This window comes from Astyanax mexicanus, chromosome 3 (assembly GCF_023375975.1).
Source record: "Astyanax mexicanus isolate ESR-SI-001 chromosome 3, AstMex3_surface, whole genome shotgun sequence".
In the NCBI taxonomy this organism is placed as follows: domain Eukaryota; kingdom Metazoa; phylum Chordata; class Actinopteri; order Characiformes; family Acestrorhamphidae; genus Astyanax; species Astyanax mexicanus.
In genome coordinates, this window is record NC_064410.1 from 21,985,192 (window position 1) to 22,013,158 (window position 27,967).

The following is a 27,967-nucleotide window of genomic DNA, read 5'->3' on the forward strand; positions in this document are numbered from 1 at the left end:
ATAATACAGTATAATTAATATAATTGTAGTTACAGACTGTGATCGAGCCACAGTGGCGCAGCTGGTGGGGACAGGTTGAGTTTCCTCTTCAGAAAGGAAGGATCGCTGATAGATACATGCCCATAGACTGGCGAGCTGGGAGAGGGGGAGCGGAGGAACAGCGAGCCCGCAGTTTTCCTTTCTTTCTCAGGTAAAGCGGGGGAATGTTGATGTTATATAATCTGCATATTTAGCTGCTTTATCTCTCTGTGTGAATACGGAGCTCGCTGTGTCTGTTCTGGTGAATTATAGTGGGTTGGTCGCTCAGTTTGCGCTTTTGTTTCATGGTTTTCTCCGGAGTTGTTAGCAGGCTAGTTAGTTAGCACGCTAGCTAATCAACATTACAGAGAGAGGTGAATTATTTAGAGTAAACCTCTGGTTTGTTGTTTTCTGCAGGAATTCCGTTTACAGCTTGTTGTTGTTGAGCTGCTGTTTTTCAGAGCTGGAAAGCTGCATGTTAGGCGCTTTAGAGCGCCGTTGGGCTGACGACGACAACAAGCAAATATAGCTAGCAGCTCAGGACTAGGTTGGCTAGCTAGGTTGGCTTAATTTACATAGTGTGGCCGGGTAAATTAGCTTGTTTTAGCATAGTAGCTGTAGACACGGCATATTTGGATTCAGTTTCGAATATATTTTAGGGTCCGCTTAACGCGTTTGTCCTCTTTTGTTTTGTAACCTGTTTCTTTGACCGACTTCAGCAGCGGCCTGGGCCTCAATCCGCGGTCTCGAGTTGAGCAAGCACCCGGGATTCCAGCGTGATACACTGCGCCAGTTCGCGTACGGGGGCTGGGTGTTCATCATGGGCGACAGTCGAGGTGAGTGGTTTGTTTTTATTTTCTCTCACAAATACACACGCATACATATCTGCACATTTATGGATAAAACTACTGTGACACCAGCTCATTCATTTTTGCCTCAGAAATGAATGACATTAGGGGGAAAAGTGTGTTCTGCTTTTTTGGTGCAACCCAAAAAAATCTCCGCTGTTGAGGAAAGGCTTTTTGGCTGTTTACCAATAAGTTCTTGTTTATTATCTGTACAGAGAGCATTTACTTTGAATTTTCTTTGAGTACAGACATTATAAACCAAATATATTTAATGTTTTATCTACTCAGTTTCATGTTGGACAGTAAAGCCTTTAGTACCTTGTAATGTTGCCATTCATTCCCACAGCACATTTAAAATACATTTTAGCACTGAGGATGCCAAGCGATTGCGTCTTTCACGTGTGATTTGTTCCATTCTTCTTGCAAACACCTCTGAAACTGTTCAACAGTACAGGGTTGTCAGGGTTTTTTTTATGTTTCTAAAATTTTACAGCCATGCCTTTTGTAGCATGTGCAGCATATAGATTTGTTTTCATTAATTCTGCCACCACAGCATAATTTGCACAAGTAATAATTACAAGAAAAGTACCATAGCCCAGTTAACTTACACAGCCCGATACCTGGCTTTTGAACATGTTGCGGATAACCGTTTGTGTAAGAGAGATTAATGCCGATTTTAGACATGGTTATAACCACCACTACTGCGATTATATATCGAGGCTTTATATATTAGATATTATATCCTAACCATTCATGCACAAAAATTCCTCCTTATAACTTTAATAATTTTCTAAAGATTACTAGCCCTTTATTTCTCCTCAAACGCCTCTTTGTGGATGCTGCTTTTTTTTAGCTGATCACATTTTATTATTTATTTTTCATCTTACTAGATCTAAATTGCCCTGTCTATATTGTTTAAATTTTTTATTCATTTTAATTTTTTTATTTTTTATTTTTTTTATTTATTGTGTTGCAGAGCTGAAATACAGCAGTTGAAGTACATTAACACGTTTGGAGCTATTGATGTGTGTTTTGGCTTCAATTAAAGACACTACGCATTTTTGTGATTTTTTTTTTTTTTTTCTCTTCTTCCCAGATTCTCGCAGTCCAGACAGTTCTTCTGTGTCATCACCAGCATCTGGTCAGCACTCACCCCCATTTGCACCTTCAGCAGCTGCCATGACTTCACTGCCTCCCATCTCATCAGCTGTCAACAGCCCCATTAGTAGCATAGGATCACCCTTTTCAGTCATCAGTTCTTCTATGGGCTCCCCATGCATACCTGGGACACCTTCTGTGGGCTATGGTCCCATCAGCAGTCCACAGGTAAATTTACATATGCATATATATACGTTAATATAGTATTGCCTGAGACATATTTTGTACATAGAAGGTTCTTTCTATTTTTTTTTTCGTTTTATTATAAACTAATGGTGTTGGAGTGTGATGAATGTCTTTAAAAAGGAAAGGGTTTTTCTATGGATGATGCTCATGTATTGTTTTCTGTTAAATATAAATATGTTCATAACCTTACAGCCCTGTGTATGTCCTTCAGCTGAAAGCATTACTTACATTTGTTGATTGTATACATGGTGGTGATGTACCCCACATCTTGACATCTTGGTACAGATGTCTATGTAGTGAACATGCACATGTTCGGAGTGGTGAGCAGTCATAGCTGTGGTGACCCAAGAGCATTGAGGCTTTGCTCAAGGGCCCGAAAGTGGCAGCTTGGCGAATATGGATATTGAATCCACAGCCCTGTCATCAATAACCTGGTTCTCTAACCATTGAGGCACCACTGCATATTCTAATTCATATGCAAATGCTTAATTAATATGCAAAACAAAATAAGAGACTATGTCCTAGCCATGTGTTTATATTTTGACACATCCTAAAAGACAGCATAGTAGTGAAAAAGGTTTGTAAAGTGTAAAATTCACAAAATTCCCTTTTTTGCATCACAACTTTACATGTTTCTTATGCAGAATTGTTCTAATATTGTTTAATGGCTTGGGTTGCCTTGTTTTGTGTTTGCTAATTAGACATTTGACAGCCTCTTCTTGTCTGCACAGGTTGATAGTGCTGGAGTTTAAGATCTAAAATAATATTATGTTAAAGTGAACATTTCATTCTTTGTATAAGATGCACTTAAGTTGCTTAGTTGGCCTCGTGTTCGCGTTTTCCTCCATGTTATTTCCATGCATGAGAGTCAACTTGCCAGGTCCTGCAATGTGACTACTGTACATGCACACATTGTGATGACTACACTAAAATAATATAGTGTGCTGTTCAGTTCCTGGCTCAGACATCACCATGTTTTAGATCAGGATTTGAGGACCATTTCAAAAGCTTAGCATGTTTTATCCATTCTCCAGCCACATTTGATAGACATTTAAACAGGACAGTGACCCTAAACATGTTTCCGCAACCTTGCTGATGCTTTGAGGTGATGCTAAAGAATTGTAAGGTACTTCATTATTCTGTTTGTTTTGTCCCATGTACCTGTTCCAGAATGTCCTAAGAACATATATATGATATATATAGATATAGATTTTAGTAGTTTAGTAGATTTTTCTTATGTATTTACACATATTCTGCCCATGGCTCAGTCTTGTCATGGCATTCTCATCCATGATTAGTAAATGTGATGACAAGGGCTGCAACTAATAATTTATTTGGGTAGCCGACTAATCTGCTAGTTATGTTTTTTAGGATAATTAATTTAGTCAAATATTATTTGAACCATTCTCTCCATCTTTGCTTTCTGCGGATATGGCTCCTGTTAAATTTTTTTTGTATTGCTTCAAAACAATAGAAACAGCTGAACATGGGAATTTTAAGAGGACATTTAAATGTGAAACATTCTGTTATTTAGTTAGTAAATGTCTGTTTACATCTGTCTCACTTGGTGCCCAAACTGAGTTAGTACAGACAGAGTTAGTGAGGATCTTTTAACCCTTTCATTGTAGTTACAAATGAACAATTAGTCGATGTGTGGCTCTGCTGAAGGCTATCTGTTTCATTGGCACCACAAATAATTTGTTTTAAGCAATTCTCATTTGAAAAGTTATTAAACAATTGTTGTATAGAGATCTCAAGTTATTTAAGTGCTTTTCACAGAAAATATGTTGGTGCCGTTTTCCCAAAGTAGAGGTTTAATTCATTTTAATTACTTTCCCTTTCTACACTTGGTTGTTTAGAAAATGGGGCAAGTAGTGTCAATCAAATGTGAATTTAGCATATAAACAACAAATCTCAAAATATCAGGGAAGAGTGTTTAAACCAGTTGTCCTGTGTTTTGGTCAGTAGTGGGATAGAGAGAGAATTAGGAGCTGAGCCCCGTTTTTGCTATTGTTTACTGTAAGAACAAGGGGGAAACATAGGTCTCACTTTATGTAAACCTTTGTCAGAGAAGCCATTTGTTTAAACTGTAGTATCACACCTCTAAAAATGCTTTGGCTTAACAAACGAGAGGAAAATTATTAATTTGGTAAGATTTTAGCTGTTTGTCATGATTTTATTTTCTTAAAACACACATTTTCATTGGAATTATCTTGTCTCTTATCTTGAAGTACATTCAATGTGAAATGTATATCTGACCAAATAATAATGCTGTCCAACATAGGTAATTTTTGGTAAAATCCGATACCTCTTGACTTTTTGAAATCTCTCAGTTTTTAAGGTGCACATCTTTACTGCAGCTAAAGTAAAAGTTACAGCCTCTACCTGTAGGAGGAGCTCAGGGGCAAAAAATACCAATTTTTCTTAATTCTGCTTAAAGTCATGAACAGTCTTAAAGAGTATCATTATGAGAGTCTACAGTAAAGTGACGTCTTCATGAAGTTTCAAACCACTGATGATCCGTCAAAAAAATAAAAACAGATGTTGGAGAGACTGTAATGGAACGGGAATGTATAACTGGGACACAAATGACTGGGACACAAGTCTTTTATTAAGGATTTGACCGCTGATGGAAGTAGCAGGATGAATTGTAGCATGTACAGAACTATACTTTCTACTCAGATTTAGTAAACGCTGCAAAACGGGTAGGACAGCATGTCGGAGGTGGATGCTGACTCGAATCATGAAGTGAAAATAGCTTGAGCTTTTTGAGGCAAAGAAACAGAATGTTCTGAAATGTCTAATTCAGTTGCTAATTCTCATAGTCTGATAGTTGAGCATGTATCTTTTTGAAGATGCCACTGATGGCAATATAGCAACAGAAGATCAGTAATTGATCTTACTTGGAATACAGGCCTGGAAAAATATCTTAATTAAGGAAAAATGAAGGAATTTGTTGATTCCCATGAGTTACAGATTAATGGGTTACAGGCAATTAATTATTTCTAATTATTAATTTGTCCAAATACTTTAAAGCCAGTAGTTGAGAATTCCTAAACTGTTAATTAAGTACAATTGCTGCATTAATGACAATGTGGTAATGCTAATAGCCCAGTATACTAAAGAAAAAGTCAAAGAAGAGTTTGAACTGAATTTAATGTAAATCTGCATCCAGTGTAGATCCAGTGTGTAGAAACGCCCCTAAAATTCCAAAAAGTAGCATTTCTTGTATTTACTCCCTCAAGGCCCCAAAATAAAACAAATTCAGAGTTTGTGTGTCTGTTAACTCTGAGCTCTCGTTGGAGACAACCTAACAGTGTTAGAAGCTCTAGTTCTGGTTCTGTTTGGTTTAAATAGGTTTGAATTTAGGTGGGAAAAGCTTTAGTTCACTTAATTGACAAGCAAGTAAAACAGTCAAATGCTTTTTTTTTTTTTTTTTGTATTTTTATTTCCAGATCAACTCAACAGTATCGATGTCTGGTCTGCATGCCGTTAGCAGTTCAGATGATGTAAAACCACCATATGGCCTGAAGCCACTTTCAGGTCACAGTCCAGGACCAACGCTTTCTCAAAAACGTCTTTGTGCAATTTGTGGGGACCGATCTTCTGGTAAATACAAAAAAATTAGAGTGTGAATATATGAATAAAACTTCATGTTATGTAACTTCTTGCAAATTTGCTGCTCTGCTCAGCAGTAAGAAATGTTATAACGACATTTTTGTTGGCTAAATGTTTGTAAGCATTTAGGCTTTGTAGAACAGCTTAAATAAAAGTGATCTCAGAAGATAATTAATGAATGATTGTTTTCTTATAATTGCAAATATTATAACAGATTTGTTTCTACACTTGTCATAACTGATTACAATGATTATTTTATAACTAAAGACTAAAAAGTAGATAATGCTCACATTTACAGATAAAACCTTACTAGCCTACAAACTCCAAAAGATAAACTGCGGAATACAGGGATAGTCATTTTTGTATTGTAGCCAATAAACAGTTAAACAACAAGATTGGAATGAATCCGTTAAATAAGCAAAAAAACGAGAAATAGAAAATAAATTACAACATTGTTATGCTGGGTGCTGTTTCCCCACTTTGCTCTAATTTTCGTTCTTTTAATCTCTTCAGGGAAGCACTATGGTGTGTACAGCTGTGAGGGATGTAAGGGCTTTTTTAAGCGTACTGTAAGAAAGGACCTGAGCTACACTTGCAGAGATAATAAGGAATGTATGGTCGACAAGCGTCAGAGGAATCGCTGCCAATACTGCCGCTACCAGAAGTGCCTGGCTATGGGCATGAAGAGAGAAGGTAATTACACATGCACTTGCACTTTTGCAATTGAAAACATGGCAAATGTGGTAAGGAAAGAGTAACAAGAGTGGAACTTAATAAGAGATAAAAAAGAGAAAGCAGAATTTTTGATAAGTCATGTTTTTGGAAAAAATTGGTCTGTAGTTTGCTTAAAGCATATGAAGCTGAAAACAATTTTGCAAGTCATGAACACAAAATACTTCAACCTGATCTGTGATTCTGCCTGCTTAATCACATATCACATAATTTTAATGCTCTTTTGAACATTGTTGTTAGCTGGAAAGACTTCAACCTCTTTATATAGCCTTCTTTTTTGTAGGCATGAATTAACTTGAGTGCTTAGCCCTAACAAGTCAAATTGAGCTTTAACCATTTGGGAAGAATTTAATCCAAATTTGCCCTTTTTGTTTTTTTCAATATATATTTTCATCATGCATATACCACTTACATATACTGCACTGACACTGACATATACTGACATTTGTCAAAAAATATATTTTGTACATCTGTAACTACTGTGGCCTCAGTAAAAATGATGAGTAAATGGCATATAGTGTTGAAAGAAAAAGAGGAGAAGAAATTCTTATGTAACCCATGTCCTCCTCTGTCCATATTTTGTCTCCTTTCATTCTCTCTTCCTCCCTCTCCTTCTGTAGTGGTCCAAGATGAAAGACAACGAAGTAAGGAGAAAAGAGGGAGGGAAGGAGGATTGTATGTTTCCATGTGTACAGAAGGGGTTGCCCAAAGTTCAGTTAGATGGACTTAAGAAAACCTTGTTGAGATATTTAGTGAAGGAATCCCTTCATTTTTAAATATCCCCTTATTCCCAGTATTCATTTAAAAGTAAATGTCTAGATTAATTAACTAAGGAAACTTCCTGTGTGTGTGTTTCTGTGTGTCTTTTATTATTGCCTTAATGTTTCCAAAAGTTTGCTTTTTGGTCAATTTCGGCTCATCTCATGGTCCCCCTTATGTTCTCACTTTTTTGTGTCTTTAATGTTGCTTTGTGCGCTCGCTGCAGCCGTTCAGGAAGAGCGTCAAAGGAACAAAGAGAGAGATGGTGAAGTGGAATCTACTAGTGTGGTGAATGAGGAGATGCCAGTAGAAAAAATTCTGGAAGCAGAAATGTCTGTAGAACAGAAGACAGAAATGCATACAGATGGAAGCTCAGGGACCAGCTCTGTAAGTTCTGACTGACCTTAAACATCCTGACCATTTATATCACTAATGAAAACAAATAAATAATGTGAATGCTTCAAAATGTAGCTAACTGTGTGTTGTCCAGCTTCCCAGTATAACTTTCTCTCTTTCTCTCCTTTTTTGTATTTTTCCCTACCCATTTCCTCCTCTGCAGCCAAATGATCCCGTCACTAATATTTGCCAGGCAGCTGACAAACAACTCTTCACACTGGTCGAGTGGGCCAAGAGGATCCCGCACTTCTCTGAACTGCCATTGGATGATCAAGTCATCCTTCTACGTGCGGGTAAATGTTAACTGCTTGTTTTATCCAGTGTTTGTCTATAATTTTTCAGGTGAAGGACACACTAGAATTACTAAATCTTTTTTTTTTTTTTTATTATTATTTTATTGTTTTGTTTGTAAGGGAACCGGTATCTTAATCCTCTGCAAGGCATGTAATCCCTATTGTTATGTTAATTACCCACAGCACATCTACACGTGACCTCAAAATTGAACTTTCTCAAAATGTGACTTGTTTCTGTGCATTATTTGAGGTCTGAAAGCTCTGCATCTTTTTTGTTATTTCAGCCATTTCTCATTTTCTGCAAATAAATGCTCTAAATGAAAATATTTTTATTTGCAATTTGGGAGAAATGTTGTCCGTAGTTTGTAGAATAAAACAACAATGTTTAGTTTACTCATATATACCTATAAATAGCAAAATCAGAGAAACTGTTTCAGAAATGAAGTGGTTTCTAACTATCTGATAGTTCAGATGTCCTAAGATGGTTTGCTAATATCAGGAATGTACAGTGCATATATTCATTTCATTGGGATTCAGCCCCATTCATCAACACCCTGAATACCTGTAATGGCTTGGGAATGTCCAGACCTGTACAAGTTGTGCCGTGGTATCTTAAAAGTGAGATTAAATAGGTGTAACGTGTACTGGAAGTATGTGGTGGTAAGCTTTACCACAATCTATTCTAATCTTATGACGCCAAGTGACTGTTGGAAATCACATTTATGTTTAATGCAGGAGACACCACATGCATTATATCTTGCATATTATTGCAGGTGTGTTCTAGCTTCCATAACACTTGCCAAATGGCATGGATTAGGAACTAGTATTGTGTAGGGTTGCAGTGCATAAATCTGATTTGTTTAGTGATCAGAGATATGGAATTGGGCATCCTCCTGTCATACTATGTCCTCATGTCATACTTTTTTTTTTATTATTTTATTTTGTTACCCTCCCCATTTATTATAATGTTTTTTTTGTGTAGAGCTAGAAAAGGAAGTAGCTTATACAAAGGTTAGGGAAAGCTTATACAACCGAGCAAGCAAAAAACGTACTGCGTTCATAGCATTTTTGACAGCAAACTCTTTACATGTTTTCCAATTTTCGTTGGAACTTTTTTGTCACAATCAATTATTCTGTAACATGTGTTCTAGGGGAAAATATTAAATCTGTATTAGCAAGCATCTTTTTTTTTTAATAGCTGTTATGAGTAATCTTATTCCCATACTTTCATCATAAGAGGCTTCATCTTTTTGGCCTTGTTGGAACAAACAAACAATAAGCCAACATCATTATTTTAACTGCTTAATCTACCAATAATTTCCCCTAAGCTTCTTACTGGATGCATTTTAGTTTAAGAGTTCTTTTGAGGAATATCAGAATTAGATTGGCAAAATGATATTTAAATTAGTGGTGTCAGTTACTTAAACATGAATAAATTTAAATTTATTTATATTTTAATGCTTGAAATGCCCAGTATTGTGAGGGGACTGTAATACAAGTGTAGTGTGGTTTATGTCTGGCAGGCAATAATAAAAATTTTATACTGTATTATAGTATCTCAGATTAGAGAGAGGGAGAAAGAGACAGCGCGACCGTCTGAGAGATTTCATTGCACGTTTATGCGTGCACTTTCCGCTTGTGTGCGCCAAGGCGTCGTTGCGGTTTTTAGCTTGCTATGCACGCTCTTCACGTTTGGTGCATTTTTGCGCGTTTTGTACAATTTGAAGGAAACTGAACTGTGGGTGAATCTTTAGAAGTAGAGCCAGAATTTAGACCACTTTAACATGTTTACCTTACTGTCCGTGTTTCTGTGCTCGCACTTTGCTATTGTGTGCTCCCCCCTCCCTTCTTCGCTTCTTTTCCTCTATTTTGCCTCGCTGTGCACACTCTCGGCGTTTGGCCCGTTTATGTGTGTTTCATGCGAAGTATCTAAATTAAGCCACTGAGCAAGTAATTTAAGCTGAAACAGCAAGTTTAAAGGAGTCTAAAGTCCTTGTTGGGTCTCACCAGATAATCCCAACACTTCATATCGTGGAAGTGCTCATAGCTGTCAAATCTAAATGTTGTAAATATTGTGAAACATCAGCATTGCTAGGCAGCAAGCAAGTGGAAATGCAGCTTTCTGACCAAGTGCTTCACAAGAATATCTATTTGGTAGAAGAACAAGCTCACATATATTTTAATGCTTTGGTGTTGTTTTGATAAAGTATCTGCATATAGCTCAACACTTAGCTAAAATAAAGCTGTGAATGAACAGGCATGCATCAAACAGATACGTCTACCTACGGATTTTACAAAGATGCAATTTGACAAACTTGTTGATCATCAAACAGTGTTAAGCCAGGGGAATAATAGATTACCTTATTTCCAAAAGGCATAAAGTTAAAGGTGGCGCAATTCTGTAGTATTTTAAGCAAGATTTATTTGTGCATTTCCATCTTTTACAGTTTCAAAATAACAAGAAAGAAAAGGGCCCAAAGCTAAAGTTTGGGCACCCTGTAAGGTCAGTACTTAGTACCACACCCATTGGCAAGTAATACAGTAAACACATTTTGTAGAAGCTAAGGACCTGTCAGTTTTTATTTAAGGGATTTTCCCCATTCTGCTTCTGATAGTTCTGTGAGCCTTTCAGGTTGGAGGACTGTAAGCAAAACCATCTTGATAGAAACCATTGTCTTTTCGTCTTCAGCTTTGTTACAGAAGGTGAGCTGTAGACATGCACCATAAACATTCATATCATAAAATGAGTTTTCACAATCACATGTGCTGCAGTAAGACAGTGGATAACTCAAACTGCATTATCCACATGCAGCAACAGAGGGAGCTCTTAATGCTGCTGACTGTGCTCACCTGACATAAGGCTGGAGGTAGAGGTTCACATTTAACACCCACACATTCTGTGTATCATGAGAAAAATTAGTGCTGCCAGTTAAGGTGTTGAAAACTTTTGAAGAGCTTAAACAATATTAAACCTACTTCCCTGCTATTTTATTTTTATATACATACGGGGGAAAAAAAAGAGACCACTTAAAAACGATGAGTTTCTTTGATTTTACCAAATTCAAAACCTCTGTAATAAAATCAAGAGGAAGATGAATGATCACAAGCCATTAAACGAGGCTAAACTGCTTAAATGTTTGCACCAGTAGTGGCAATAACCGTCGTCCTGTGAAGAGGAGAATCTCAAAAGAAATTTAAGAATAGTTGTAAAGACCTTTAATTTCATGCTTTTACAGAAATGTGAGTAATTTTAAAAGATTTTAGTGTTTTTGATAATTATCTGAAGGACTTTCAAATAATGCAACTCCTTTGACTTCATTCAGTGCTGAATATACTAGGGCTGGACCCGAATATTCGGGTATTCGGATATTCGTTCGTTGAGTAGGTATTCGGTTTTTAATTTTGGTATTCGGATATTCGTTTTTTTTCTCCTTTCCAGAGTTCCACCTCACTCTAACCACTTCTGTTCTCGCGGGTCCCGTCAGAATATCTTGCGCGCGGGACAGAACTGAACTGTTATTGGCTGGAGCGGGAGTTTAATCCAGACGATGCGGGAGCAAATTAATAAATAGTTAAGAAAACTGTAATAATTGTAAAAAAAAAAAAAACCTAAAGAAAACTCTCAACGCGCAGGATGGACCGACACACACACGCACACACCGATGGTGTTTGGACTGGGGTAAGGAACGGGACCACACTATTCAGCGCTGCTGTTTTAATAAATATATAAGTAAATTTGAAGCATTAAATGTAGTTTATTTAATTTATATTAGGAACGTGGGGCGGGAGCGGCAGAAATGTGTATGTGGCGGGCGGGCGCGGGATTAAAAGAAGCTATTTTTTTGCGGCGCGGTAACGAGACAGAAACGCGGGAGCGTGGAAGAGTGGGTTTAAAAATCAGTCTCGCGCAGACATGATAAAAAAAATGCAGGCTCTTCGAAACTGATTTATATAATAAAACGTAAGGGGTAATGTGGCAACAGTAGGGGCTAAATCGGTTACAAAAGCCTGGCCTACAAAAATGATGTCTGAACGAATTTCCTCTTATCTAATATAATTTAAAATGGTTTAAAAATACAAAATAATTTCTAAGCAAACGAAATATTTAATATTGAGCTTATAGCCCAAGTGCAAAAATACAAAATCAGTAATACGGCTATGCCCTGCACAATGCTTAAACCGAAATAGACCAAGTACAATAACGTCATTAACAATGACTTTCCTCTACTCTAATATAATTTAACATGGTTTAAAAATATAAAATAATTTCTAAACAAACGAAATATTTAATATTGAGCTTATAGCCCAAGTGCAAAAATACAAAATCAGTAATATGCCCTGCACGATCCTTTAACCGAAATAGACCAAGTACAGTTTACAATGACTGTCCTCTAATATAATCAACAATGTTTAAGAATATAAAATACTTCCTGAACAAACGTTTTTTTTGTTTGTTTTTTTAAGCAAATAACCTAAGTGTGAAAACACAAACAGCAATTTACTGGGCTGGCTTGCGCAGCGGAGAAACCGTGCAGCAGCAGCCTCCTAGCCTGCTTACGCAGCGGATAAGCCGCGGTGTGGGGCAGCAGAAATTCCGGGATGAAAACACAAAGAAATCTGGGCTAAAAACACAGAAAAAATATGAGGTGAAAACACAAAAATCCGGGATAAAAACACCAAAAATCCGGGGTGAATATGTCTCGTCGGTCAGAGCAAATTGAACATTTTTCAGTGGATTAAAGGGGCCGTGATTTGCTTTTTTTTTTTTTTTTTTACCTCTTTTAAAAAAAAACGAATATTCGAATATTCGCTTCGAATCAGTGCCGAATATCCGGAGCTCAAAAAACGCTATTCGGGCCAGCCCTAGAATATACAAATTTGACAAAACACACAGTTACTTTTTATCTCTTAACTCTATGCCTTTTGGAGATCAGATGGTCTTTGATAAATGAGCCATTTTAAATGTCACCATAGCATTAGGTTATTTGCTTGAGTTGTCTATTGTATGTACTTGTACTTTAGACCACAGAACTGTAGTTTTAAATCTACAGTCAAGCTTGCTGGATGATTCTCATTTTCAGCTGAAGCACACGAGTTGGAAAAAAATTGACTTCAGAAGAGTTGGTGCTTTGAGAGCAAAAGGGTCCCTACTCAGTAATGGTATAGTGTGCCTTTACTGTTGGCAAGCTTTTCTGTTCACAAAATGCAGTTCCTCCTTTTTCCCTAAATGTACCTTGCTAGTGGTGACCAACTACAAAATTCATCTGGTTGAGTTTTGTGATGAGCTCGCAGGTAATGTTTCCTCCTTAAAGGTGCTTACACACAGAACGCGGTATGCCGCGCCACTTTCAGCTCTGCCTGCCACTCTGCTGTGTGGTGGCCAGTTGTGGTTGCATTGCGCTGCTGCTGATGTCGATTGTCGCCTGTTGATGGGTGGAATTATCAAAACTCGTTACCTCTGCGATCAGAGTTTTGTAGTTTTGAGTCACTACAGCCTCTGTAGATCTGTCTGTTGTTTCGACCAAACGTTTTCTCTGGTCGTGTGAGTTCATGCCATGCGTTTTCTTCTGCGGTATTGCTTGCCATAAGGTCAAAGTTGAACTATGTTGAACTTTGGCCATGGTGAGCGGCAGCGAGGTGTGGTTATGTGAGTGAAAATGCAACGCTTTCCGCACCGCACCACATCAGCGCCAAAGCGCTCTACCACTGGAGAAACAATTGAATCCTAAGGGGATCAGCATACCGCATCGCACCTACCACGTGCAGTGTGTAAGCACCTTTAGACTGTCCCATGGAAAACGTTTGTGCAACGTGTGAAGACCAAACATTTTTATGCCAAAAACATAAATTGCAGTTGTTGTATAACCGTGTTTATTATGTCATATGTCCTATTGTGGTGTATGTTTGTGCAGTGTCTTGATTGCGAGACTGGTCCATTTTTCCAATCATTTTCTCCGCCATTCGCTTGCTGCTTCGGGGCATGCCACCTGAAAGAGCAAGCACGTTTATCTGCCACCAGTAAGAATGTGTAGAGTTGTGGTCTAGAGCTGTGTTTGAATGAGACAATGTTATATTTTTTATTAGCCGATGAATCCTGCTAAAATATCCAGCTCCAGACCAGCTGGTTTTCTGTCTCTGTAATCAAACAGAGAGGTATTATAATGCACAGGAAAGCCTAAAATAGCTGTAATCAGCTTCTTCTCATTTTCTCACACTGTATTTCAGCCTGTGGTATGTGTGGAGACAAAACCCCTTGTGTGGAGAAAAATGCTTCAGGTCGCTGAAGTGTGAACGTACCGTTACTGTGATTTGTAAAACTTTTGCTGTTTAAATGCAGCTTACTGTATTTGCCATTGGGGGTGGTTTGCTAATTCTTCTTACATTAGCAAAATCCTATATTTATCTCCATTACTTCATAGAACATGTTACTAGACTCCAATCAATGCTTAACGTTTCGCATGGTGAGGGTTTTATTTATTTATTTTTTTATAATCACAAAAATAAACAGCTTTGCCAAACTCTGTAGGGAGCCTTGCGTTTAACCCTGCGTCCACAATAGCAAAAGATAAGTGGCTCACGTTGCTTCAGGTTGGTCTCGTATGTGTGTGTGTGTGTGTGTTCCAGGCCGCTTGCACTATCAGGTCTGTTGGAACATTCGCTGCTTGCAGCCGCGCAACTTTTTTGTATACTGCGTGTACTTCTGCGCTGCAGGTCCCATTTAAAACCACTGTTAGAACGCTGAAATGCTGCGCTTTGTGTGTCAAAGAAGCTTCACACTGCACAGATATACGCGCTGGAACACAGAATCTTCTTGCTATATTTACTTTCTTGCTCATGCGCCAGACAACTCTGACCAATCAGACACCGCATGCTCACATCGTTTATTGGTGTGTAGTTTGGTGCGTTTTAAGATTTGTGCCTGTGTGAAACCAAATCAAACAGAGGGATGAAATGCTCCAAGTAAATAAACTGATCAATTGATTCAAACCATAAAACAGGTGTGGAAATGCCCTAAATCATGAACACTAATCACATACGCTAATAGAAAATGACTGCTGGATTTCTATTTCACAATAACAGCACTTGCAGATGTTGAGTCAGTTTTATCTGCGTGTAAATCTGTTGAGCTGATTTATTTGGTCATTGGATTTTCATTATGACTTCATCTGCTGCCTGTATTAGCTTAAGGAAGCTGCATAACTATATTAATTTAATGCACTTTTTCAATGGGTGTGGCATAAATAGCGACAATAAGGTGAATAAAATGTTTATTGGATGGTTTACATGCCATGAAGGAACTTGAATACGTTTGCTGTATTTAAATGTTTTGAATGGAATCAGAGGTGAAATTGGTCTCCGTATGAATGAATGGTATGTGCATTTTTTTTTGTTAAGTGCTCAGGTGTTTCTATTTAGCCCTGCTTTAGATCACTGAATTAGAGTTTAAAAAAAAAAAAAAAAAAGACGGTTTTGAAAAGAAAGGTTTTAGCTTTTGGCCATGAATATTCATACGAATAACCCTGTGGTCACGTAGCCACTATCCCTGCGGCCATTTAAAAAGAGTGTTTGGCTCCATTTATTTTTTTGCATGCTGACCTGCCTTCATTACATCATAAGGAACAAGTTAATTTGCCTTTTTGGTTGAAGGGTTGGACCTTTTCTGTAAACAGAGATCATATTAAGCTTTAGACCTCCCACTCTTTTTTTCAACTAGAGGCTGGTCTTTGATATAATAGCAGGGGTATTTAATTAGAATTCAGTATGGTCCAGTTGGAGAAAATTTTGTCAGTCTAAGGTTCGGACAGTTGCTATTCTTAACTTGTGGTATGATTCGGTGCAATATCCTGTATACTATATATATATATATATATATATATATATATATATATATATATATATATATATATATATATATATATATATATATATATATATATATATACACTGTGTGTGTGTGTGTGTGTGTGTGTGTGTGTGTGTGATAAATAAATAAATAAATAAGAAACATCTGACCCATGATAATAATAAAATGCCCCTCTGGCCAGATTTTGTGTACATTCCTCCTCTGTCTATCTCAAGGTCAGTTTGTCTTTAGTTTCTGTATCTCTTTATAAAGGCAGGTTTTCCCGCCCGCGTTCTGATTGGCAGAAGAGATCATTTGGTGATCGTACAGCACATGTAATTGGTCTGTGCCACTTTAAATTAACACTGTCAAAATTAAATCCTTTTCAGTTGTTTATCGGTTTGCGTCCGCACTGGACAACGTCTGGGTCTGGACCCGGACCACGGTCCGCCTATAAGTGTCCTCTATATTTTATAGCATTTATAGTATTGCTTTAACCTTTGAAAGATTTTACCCCTGTTTTATAATCATGTTCTTCTTTTAGGCTGGAATGAGCTTTTAATTGCCTCATTCTCACATCGGTCCATCTCCGTGAAGGATGGAATTCTGTTGGCCACCGGTCTCCATGTCCACAGGAACAGTGCACACAGTGCAGGGGTTGGAGCCATCTTCGACAGGTAACAGTGCCTTACACATTCAGGCTAGATTTAAAGGACTTGAAGGACGGATTGTTGGAATCCACTATTCTGTCTGTTCTCTAAATTTTATATTCAGATATTAAATAAAGTGAACACTTATCTAAAATACCTGTACAATTATTTATTACACAAGTATTTATGCAGTGATGTATTCTGACAGTTATGTGACTGCAGTGCATAAAATCATGTAAATACAAGTTGATATCTTCACATGTGGTTCTTATGAATGGGGCTCTGTGTGATTAAAAAGCATGTCATGATTGATGTCACAATCAATCAGCAGATCTGATCAGAGATTGTTAATTACTTAAAGTAACGTTGTTGTAAGTTGATGTTTGCATATGAAGTCAGTGTAAAAAGTATCCAGTGTTAAACGGAATTTCAACTGCCAAAAATACAAATGATAAATCGTGGCCATTTTGGTTATTCACTAAATGAGGAAAATTATAAAAAGAATATAAACAATGGTCTTGTTATTGTTTTTTGCATAATATAATGTGTACATAAACATTTGAGAAAACAAGTAGAATAGAGAAAAACACAAATGATTACATAAAACTTCATAGAACTGTATTACGTCTTTCACCCAATTTTTAAAAGTAAAAGGTTTTTTCACTTTCCCTTTAAGTAAAATAAGCCATCTAGCCGCTAAAATAGCGAAAACTACCACCTTTGAACCATATTTTCCTGATTTAACCTTCTTAGCGGTCCCCAAATATCCCCAAATATTGCTCTTATAGGGGAAGTCTGGATTGGCTGAATTCCAAAAGACAAGTGCACTGCTTCTACTTGACTGGCTGATTACATAATATGTTAGTAGTTATAATGAGTTATTAAAAGTAATTATTAATACACCACATTAGTACATCTACTTGTTTATGACGTTTACACGTTTGTCACTTTTCGGGGACATCAATTGGGCTTTTGGTGATTTCTTAAAACTATTCTTTCCTTGTAGCAGAATTAGGATACAACATCTTAAAAAAAATAGGTTTACATTTTCATGTAATTTTCTTATACCAACACAGTGTCTGAGCTGGTGAAGGTGATTCAATGGTGTGGGAAATGTTTTCTTGGCACACTTTGGGCCTGTTATTACCACTCAATCATCGTTTAAATTCCACAGCATATTTTGAGTCTTGTTGCTTCTATTTGTCTTTCTCTGTTACACAATCGCAGTTTATCAATCTTAATCAAACATGATTGTGCTCTGTATGTATATAATATAATCACAGTCATGCCAAAACCTTTCAATGTTTAAGAAAATATCAGACACATTTAGTGTGATGAGCAGCGCATAGAAAAATATGTGTATTAAGAAACTGTTTTATGAAGGATGTCTCCTCTGCTTGCAGTCGGGCCCAGTCCTCTTCACTGAAACACACTCTCTCTTGCTCACTCAGGCATCATTTGGCAGGGCCCTATTACACAGTGATTACATTGTTAAGAGGCTAAGATTGAGATTATATTGGATTCCAGATTTTTATACTTTCTATAGTTTGGAATAACAGGTTGCAGGCTGTTGTTTCATATTCCCAAAATTCCAGATTTCCCTGCTTTCAGTGGCTTTGATGTTCAGTAGACCTGGGTTATATTTAAATCTGATTATTTGAGATTAGCAATTTACATCAACTTGACCTGTAGTGACTTGTACTCATTTTTGAAGTTTGACTCTTTTATAAACCATGAATTGCCTGATAATTATTCCCACTGTCTAATTAGACTAGGTCCGTCACCCATATATGTTTTTAAATAATATATATTTTTTGTCTTTTTTTTTTTGTACACAAACGGGCTTAAATTCTTAACTTTTTTTGTTGACATGATTACTTTTTATCAATATTTATTGTATTCTAAGAACTGGGGGTGTAATGATTCATAAACAGTCACTGATTAGCTTGTAATTAACGTAATTAATACTTTTTGCATTGTGTAACATTGATATCTTTTATTATTAACTTCAGACTGAATCTGATTTAAATAAATTTAAGCTGATTAACTTGTGAATTATGAACTTTATGCGATTGACCGGAGGAGAAGTACAGGCATTTGAACTAAAAATTATCCAAATATATGCCTCATTCTTATCATTACGTAACCTACCAATCTTTCTATCTGTAGGTGTATGGCTTTTTTGTGGCAGAATGTCTACTTATTATAACATTTTTAACAGCATTAAGGTTGAGGGAATATTTGTTTTAACAGTAACAGCAGAGGTATAACTGTATAACACACTATTATGGTTAAATCTAAGGTTCACATTCTTGGCGAACACTGGGGGGTTGATCTATATGGAGTCGTGCTCTGTTACACCACAAATTAGAATGCTGCGGTATGCTTGTGCTTTTGCCTTTATGTTTATTATATAATAAAATAGCTAATACAATTTTTAAAAATGACATTGCATTGATTCATAGATTTAAGCTGCTCAGCTGTTGCTGTTAAAAGCCAGACATCCTCAATAAAAGAGAAATTTAACTGTGCTTTAATTCTATTTACTTTTTCACTAATTCATAAATAGTTTTTCAATTTTTTTTTTCTTTTAAAGCATAACTTTCGTGTCGCATCTGTTCTGTCTCTCCTTGTTGCTGCTTTTGCATGGCTAATACCATACACTAGTCTAAACCTGTATCAGGTGTTCAGCCTCTCAACAAGAGCCTGTAGCTTGTTACTCATTAAATAGGCCCCTCTGTCTCAATCAGTGCAAATGGAATCATAACCTTTAAATGGGAAAAATGTTAACAATGTAATAAAATGTGTATTAACACTGTAATAACACATTGTGATTGAATACGCAGGGAGGGTGCGCACAATGCAGAGGTTGGGGCCATATTTGACAGGTAATGATGCCACACCACATGTCTCAAGCATTTCCCCCAAAAACACGAATCTACATTCAGTCCTGTATATTTGAGATTTGACAGTGTAACATTTTAGTTCGGGTGTTAAAGCAGCTGCTCTGTGTGTCTGTTTGTCAGTAGCAGGCCCTCAGTGTCAGTGGGTTAACATTTCCCTTGCGACAGCATGTTCTCATAAATCTGTTTGCTGAGTTGCTATTTGCTGCTGTTCTAAGATGTTTGTTTATTTTTATGTATGTATGTTATGGATGTATTTTTGTATGTATGTATATACAGCTCTGGAAGAAAACAAGAGACCACTTAAAAATGATGAACTTCGTTGATTTTACCAAATTGAAAACCTCTGGAATCTAATCAAGAAAAAGATGGATTATCGCAAGCCATCATACCAAGCTGAACTGCTTGAATTTTTAAAGGCATAAAGTTATCCAAAAGCAGTGTGCAAGACTGGTGGAGGAAAACATGCCAAGATGCATAAAAACTGTTATCAAAAACCAGGGTTATTCCACCAAATATTGATTTCTGAACTCTAAAAACTTTATGAATATGAACTTTTCTTTGCATTATTTGAGGTATGAAGGCTCTGCATCTTTTGTGTTATTTCAGCAGTTTCTCATTTTCTGCAAATAATTGCTCTAAATGGCAATATTTTTATTTAGAATTTATACCTATACCTATTTATACCTATTAATAGCAAAATCAGAGAAACTGATACAGAAACTGAAGTGGTCTAAAAAAAATATTCCAGAGCTGTATGTGTGTTGATGCACACTACACACTGTTTTCAGTTTATATCCCAATTTAAGCAGTTTAACTCAAATGGTACAAAGGTAAGCTGTTAACAGCAGTGTTCCAGGATCTGATGCAATTAAGGGCCAGAAGTGGCTGCAGGTTTTCTTTCTAAACAAGCAGCAGCACACCTGATTCCACTTGTTTAGTCAGTTTGTCAGTTGTCTTCAAACTACTAATAACGTGCTTCTGCTTGGCTGGAATAAAAACCTGTAGCCACACTGGCTAGTAGAAAGCCTTAACTAGACACCAGAGACAGTTAATTTTTTTTTAGGAAATGCTCTTGTTGTATTAAAGAAACAATGAATATGCAAGTGTCCCAGTGCTTTTGTCCTCTAATAGTATGGTAAAAGTAGCACAAGTTGTAGCACATATTTTCGGACTAATTCTAGTTAATTACAGCCTAGTTGAAATTTAGTTAAATGTAGACTTGACACTTGTATGTAAACCTAACAGGTATAATTTCTTCTTTTTCCCTTCATTCTTCACTTTTTATCTTCCTCCCCGCTCTCATTTTGTGCTGTGATGCAGAGTGCTGACTGAGCTAGTGAGTAAGATGAGGGATATGCAAATGGATAAGACGGAGTTGGGCTGTCTGAGAGCAATCATCCTTTTTAATCCAGGTACTACAGTTCAAACATTAGGATTTATTTGTGTATTTAGAATATATGGTTACAGTTGCTCTGGTAACTCTGTTATATTAGAGCCTTATACACTGCTCAAAAAAATAAAGGGAACACTCAAATAACACAATATAACTCAAAGTAAATCAAACTTCTGTGAAATTAAACTGTCCACTTAGGAAGCAACACTGATTGACAATCAATTTCACCTGCTGTTGTGCAAATGGAATAGACAACAGGTGGAAATTATTGGCAATTAGCAAGACACACTCAATAAAGGAGTGGTTCTGCAGGTGGGGACCACAGACCACTTCTCAGAACCTATGCTGTCTGGCTGATGTTTTGGTCAGTTTTGAATGTTGGTGGTGCTTTCACACTCGTGGTAGCATGAGACGGACTCTACAACCCACACAAGTGGCTCAGGTAGTGCAGCTCATCCAGGATGGCACATCAATGCGAGCTGTGGCAAGAAGGTTTGCTGTGTCTGTCAGCGTAGTGTCTAGAGGCTGGAGGCGCTACCAGGAGACAGGCCAGTACACCAGGAGACGTGGAGGAGGCCATAGGAGGGCAACAACCCAGCAGCAGGACCGCTACCTCCGCCTTTGTGCAAGAAGGAACAGGAGGAGCACTGCCAGAGCCCTGCAAAATGACCTCCAGCAGGCCACAAATGTGCATGTGTCTGCACAAACGGTTAGAAACCGACTCCATGAGGATGGTATGAGGGCCCGACGTCCACAGATGGGGGTTGTGCTCACAGCCCAACACCGTGCAGGATGCTTGGCATTTGCCAGAGAACACCAGGATTGGCAAATTCGCCACTGGCGCCTTGTGCTCTTCACAGATGAAAGCAGGTTCACACTGAGCACAAGACAGACGTGACAGAGTCTGGAGACGCCGTGGAGAGCGGTCTGCTGCCTGCAACATCCTTCAGCATGACCGGTTTGGCAGTGGGTCAGTAATGGTGTGGGGTGGCATTTCTTTGGAGGGCCGCACAGCCCTCCATGTGCTCACCAGAGGTAGCCTGACTGCCATTAGGTACCGAGATGAGATCCTCAGACCCCCTGTGAGACCATATGCTGGTGCGGTTGGCCCTGGGTTCCTCCTAATGCAGGACAATGCTAGACCTCATGTGGCTGGAGTGTGTCAGCAGTTCCTGCAAGATGAAGGCATTGAAGCTATGGACTGGCCCGCCCGTTCCCCAGACCTGAATCCGATTGAGCACATCTAGGACATCATGTCTCGCTCCATCCACCAACGTCACGTTGCACCACAGACTGTCCAGGAGTTGGCGGATGCTTTAGTCCAGGTCTGGGAGGAGATCCCTCAGGAGACCATCCGCCACCTCATCAGGAGCATGCCCAGGCGTTGTAGGGAGGTCATACAGGCACGTGGAGGCCACACACAATACTGAGCCTCATTTTGACTTGTTTTAAGGACATTACATTAAAGTTGGATCAGCCTGTAGTGTGTTTTTTCACTTTAATTTTGTGTGTGGCTCCAAATCCAGGCCTCCATTGGTTAATAAATTTGATTTCCATTGATGATTTTTGTGTGATTTTGTTGTCAGCACATTCAACTTTGTACAGAACAAAGTATTCAATGAGAATATTTCATTCATTCAGATCTAGGATGTGTTATTTGAGTGTTCCCTTTATTTTTTTGAGCAGTGTATTATAGCTGTTTAAAAGACAGCTAAAAAAAAAAGTTAATAGCAATAACATCGTGCATCATTTTATTTGTGGACGCACTGTTTACTGTTTCATGTTTTTCGAAAGGTGCTATTAATATTAAAATTAAACATTTAATCATGATAAACACTTGTTTAATTGTCCTATTGGCCTGTTAGCAGCTGAGAATCACGACAGTATCGTGACCTTAACTGAAAGCTTATGAAGGTGCTCAGGCTTTTAAAAACTTTCCTCCTGTAGTCTTGGTTTGTTTCGTTTTTGGTTTCACACATTGTTTAATATCCAGTTTTACAGTGAGTCTAATAATATTTAGAAATATTTCTATTTCGTATAATTTGTGTTTACCATCTTAAAGCCTATTGGTTGATTCTATATAACCTACATTTTGTGATTAAATGTATGTGCTTTTGAATGGCTTGTTCTTTGTTAGATAATTAACACATTATTGCACCTCTTTCCTTTTGGGGAACATGACCCCTAACTATGCTGTGTTGTGATCTGTGCACTATAAATACATGCTGCTGTTTTTGTGATGCCCAGATGCTAAAGGGCTGTCCAGTCCGAGTGAAGTGGAGTTGCTGAGGGAAAAGGTCTATGCATCGCTGGAGTCTTACTGCAAACAGAGATACCCTGACCAGCAAGGAAGGTACAGAAAGCAAATAATGGGCTGATTCTCAGTCACACTCTTATTTCATAAGCAGTTATTATTCTACACTTTTAGAAACATGGTGCAATTATACATTTCCTATTTTTCACTTTTATCTTCGTAAAAAATTTAAAAGCTCTGAGTTTAGGCTGACAACTGGGCTTATCACAGGAAATTAGATTGAGTTCACTGAAAAAATAACATGTTAGATGGACATGGCAGGAGTTTAGTTTAAATATTTTACAGAATATTTGACAATATTCTTATCAATGATATTATTACTGCTTGAACACTGATTACACTTGTTATGCATGAAAGAGTATTTAAGTTTTTAAGAATCTGCCACTGCTGATGCTTTTTGTCTGAGTCAAACTGTGATATTTTTTGCCGTACTGCCCAGTTCTATCAGTGCTTGATTATGTACACGGGTGGAGAGTTTTATACTGATCGTATTGATTTTGGAATTATATTATATCAACTGAAATTAAGAAGAATATGGTGATATAAATGTTGCCTATAAATTCCAGGACTAATTGTAACAGAATATCCAAATATTTCAGAGCTGTGTAGAGCCTTGTCATGAGCCCTTAAATCACTGCTGCTGTTCGTTTTTCTGTTGTCTCCCCACAGCCTTTGTTTTCCTTGTCCTTGGCGTGAAAACTGTATAGATTTGTTGCATTTAGGCTACGTTTACCTTCAGTGAACATAGCCTTAACGCTCAATGATTATCTTGAGAATCTATAATGAGTGTAGGTTTGCGTAAATTATAATTTGCTAAGTAAGTAATAAGTGTTTAAGTTGCTGCGTTATTAATATGCAATGGTTTTATACCCCTCACTACAGTCCATATACCTGTCTTGTTTTTTTCTCTCTCTGTAACCAGGTTTGCCAAACTTCTACTCCGGCTACCAGCCCTACGATCCATTGGCTTGAAGTGCTTGGAGCACCTGTTCTTTTTCAAACTGATTGGTGATACCCCCATTGACACTTTTCTTATGGAAATGCTGGAGGCTCCACATCAGTTGACCTAATCTGGACTCAACCCAACCCACTTTAATCCAGTTAGCACCAGGGATTACCGGCTCCCTGGACATTGGGGCTTCACTGTGTCTGCTAGTTAAATCTCCAGCTCACAACCTGCTTTATTCTGTTCCTCTGATTTCCCCTCTCACTGTTGTCTCTCCTGTGCTGGAATAGCCCTAAAAGACTATTGGTAAAATAAGGAAAGAAAAAAAAACACATTTTGCAGTTTTACACATTTTACACAGGGAAGCATCCTAAGGGAAGATCTACGTATTTTTCAGAAAATATGCAGGTTGTGAAGTGTATCATAACTTTCTGCTTTCGGAGCTCCTGTTTTTCCACAGTGGTGCTCTGCATGTCTTGTTTGTGTATCACAAAAAAGTTCGATTCTGCATTAAAAGTCCATAGATGCAGCACCCAATTTTTTTTATTAGTTACCCTTAGTGACCACAAAATCACATGAACTGCCCTTTTCCTGGTCATTTAGGTCATGTGAAAGTCTGGGCTTTTGTTCCTGCTTTCTTTTATTGAACTGACTCATGAGATGAGTTCAGTTGTTGCTGCATTGAGATTCAGGATCTTCCTTGTCTGGCCTGCATAAAATCCTTACTATGGTTTTTAATAATGTATGTGGGATGATTTTAGTTCATGTTACATTTAATTTTACTCACATTTTTGTAAAGAAATTAACCTGTGATTTATATAAAATCTATTCTGTTGGGGGGTATACTACTGGCTATACTACTGACTCTTCAGTGTCAGTAGGTCATGCCAAGCTTTATATTGCCTGGAAGATTTAAAAAAGTTATTTTCTGAATTCCATATACACTGTATGTCCAAATTATTTGTGGATACCCCTTTCTAAAATGAGCCTGATGGGTATAAAAGCCCCTAGCTGTGAAGTGAAACTGTGTTGTTTGGAATCATGGTGCTCGATCTAATACTTTGGAATACGTTGGGGATATGAGTGAGGTGGTGATCATCTAACATTCTGTCCTACCTAACTCTACTGTCTAGGAAAGGCAGACAGTTACTCCAACCAGTAAACGAACATGTTTCTAATACTTTTGTTCATTTATTGTGGAGTCATCATTTCCCCTCATTAGCCAAACTGTAAACATCACTCTCTTACTTTTTAGAAAAAAATGCTTGCCTATTTCTTTACAAGTATCTGGTGGATGTTGTTCTTGATGGAAATTATCCTGTAAGTCCAGTTTATTTTTGCTTAAATACCATTTGTAAGTATTAAAAATACATACAGTGGAATTTCATGTATAATACTCACTATGATGTCACTGATGAATATTCCTACTATTCCAGAATCATGCAAAAAGGTTCATCGGATGTGATCTAGGCATTTGAGGCTGAATATTCACATTTAATTAAGTTGTGTGTTTTACATAGAACATGCTAGCCAACTGTAGAGTATGTGTACGTAAGAGGGTCAACCGACATTGTAAAATTCTGAAACAATACGTAAATGGACAACAATTCTACAAGCTTTACAAGTAAAACAAACACCTGGATATTTTTCTGTTTTGAAACACAGGCCAAGCCTAAAATGATTACTTACATTGGATAATAATCCCAGTAAAGCAAGAAAATCAGCCCCTGTTCCTGTCTGGCTTCAGTCTAGTATAGTTTGGTGGTATATCTCCTCCAGTCCAGCTAATTTACCTGTTAATTAACTAATCAGTTAATTCAGTTTAACCAAGGAAACTCTTGTGATCATCCTCCCTCCAAAACCTGGGGTTGGAACTCATGGGTTACAAGGCAATGGTTCTATAACTTTTGGTGCTAAATGTTAAAATGGTTGTAGTGTTCTAGACAGTTCTGTGTACTCTATCACCACATACAGTGCCCTTTATAATGTTTTTGATCTGCTCCATTTGAACGTTTTAAGTCAAACCAATCAAGTTCCAGATTTTATTTTAAGCGTACTTGCATTTGTTTTAGTTTTACCATGTTAAAACTTAATTTCTGGATACTGTAATGTTTGGGACATTTGGCTTCACATGTCTTATGATTGTTATGATTGGTTTCATTAGTTTAAAGCTTTCAAACGTCTACAAAATTCAAAAACGCTTTTTTCAGGCAAAAACATTCAAGATGTCGCTCAAACATTGGGATTGCCAAAATCAACTGTGTAGAATTGTCATTAATAAAAAAAAGAATGCACTGGTGAGCGCATTAATCACAAAGGGACTGGAAGGACAAAGAAAGAGGCCACATGCTGAAGGCACTTTTGGATGTCACCTTATCCTACAGCAAGATGTTCCTTTTGGTCTTTTTTTTTTTTGGTTTGTTTGTTTGTTTGTTTAATGATTAATTAATGATCAAGCCGGTCACCCAATTTTAATTAATTTGAGCAAGACAGTACCAAACATGACTGCATTAAAGTACCTATCATTGATGTGTCCCAAACATTTATAGTGTCCTGAAATGAGTAAAGTGTATTACCAAAAGAAAGTGAAACTGAAATTAAATTAAAATCTGAAATGTGTAATTAAATTATGTTTGATTGGAAGCATGGGGCAGATTAAGAAAGAATGCATCTTTGTCCATTATGTTTAGCTCTGGGTTGTTTGGTTGTTTCAAAAAGAACAAATATGCAATACGAGTTGCACTTAGGAAGACTGAGAAGCCTAAAAGCCTAATTTCCTGCTTCTTTTTTTTGCATCCTTTTTAAATTTGTTGCATTGCTTGTGAGTCAGTTGCCCTACAGGTTTTAAAAAGATCATATTGCACTGTATCTTAAAGCTCTATTAATTCATGCTTTTCATTGTTATATTGCAAATGCTAGAAATCCTCCTTTAGCTATCCTCTTTCCATCTGTTGTACTGTACTTTATCCTCCTCCTCATGAACTTCTTAGTGGAGCGGATGGGTGATTGATTTATATAATGCAGCACACAATCACTGCATACAGATTCTGTGGACATTAGTGCATTGGTGGGTGTGCTGTTTTGAATATATACATATATGTTCTGTGTGAAAGCAGATTTGTGTTTAATTGGAGCAGCACCTCGGTATATTTTGGGGAAGGGGGAGGGCAGGTGTACAAAAAAAAAAACCTTTTCTCCATAGTACACAAGGGTGTTTTGTTCAGGGCAATCAGGGCACCATTTGTAATCAGTAATACGATCATGTGGGGGGGTGAATATGTGCTGTGAAATCATGGAATGCTCCATTTGTTTCCTTTTCTGTGTATTGTTCTTCTGTTCTGAGTGTGTGAGCTCTGAAATATGCAAAGTGTGGACCTGAATTCATGTCTGTGAGAAAGTGCGGGCGGTTCTTCAGATCTTTTACAGTGTTTAAGCTTGTTTACTTCCAGGCAGCAGTGGTCAGCAAGGAATTGTTAAAAGACATTTTTAATTACGTCGACCAAGAAGATGCTTTGAGCCTAAATCCTGAAACTTGACGTTGTTGCTGTTATCAGACGGTCATATTGGAGGACATGACCCATTAGAGATGGAATAAAGAAGGAGAATGTCACCGTTACGTGGGAAGTAGTTTGCGCAGCGAGGATAAACTGATTAAGACTGGACAGAGAGTTGGGAATGCTGGGACATTAAAGAGAGAACTCTTTTGAACCAGACTGCTTTTATATTTTTCCTGACCATTTTTGTGCATCCTGAGTAAAACAAAAGAAGTAAAATCACTCTGGATCTTTTTCTTCCACTGTTATTTTCTCTCCAGACTTTTAACCAGCTGTATCAGTTCTGTTAATGATTGTCGTGAGTAGAGATTTTTTTTTTCTGTTGTCAGGGTTAAGTAAAGGTTTTAACACTG

General features: G+C 37.5%; 1 protein-coding gene across 5 annotated transcripts; it reads left to right on the forward strand.

Moving 5' to 3' along the window:
- Positions 1 to 84: 84 nt before the first annotated feature.
- rxrba (retinoid x receptor, beta a) lies at positions 85 to 27,967 on the forward strand. Of its 5 annotated transcripts, none has more exons than XM_049476188.1 (13): positions 85 to 190; positions 738 to 854; positions 1,963 to 2,192; positions 5,666 to 5,819; positions 6,342 to 6,521; positions 7,181 to 7,204; positions 7,546 to 7,706; positions 7,879 to 8,008; positions 16,396 to 16,528; positions 19,348 to 19,389; positions 20,728 to 20,819; positions 23,048 to 23,153; positions 24,037 to 27,967. In XM_049476188.1, exons 2-13 carry the CDS (start codon positions 839 to 841, stop codon positions 24,182 to 24,184), a joined length of 1,416 nt encoding a protein of 471 aa, XP_049332145.1. In that variant the 5' UTR covers positions 85 to 190; positions 738 to 838; the 3' UTR covers positions 24,185 to 27,967. The 5 variants fall into 5 exon arrangements, with proteins under 5 accessions (XP_049332145.1, XP_049332148.1, XP_049332147.1 ...); XM_049476189.1 differs by having other exon boundaries at positions 102 to 190; positions 741 to 854; XM_049476191.1 differs by lacking the exon at positions 19,348 to 19,389.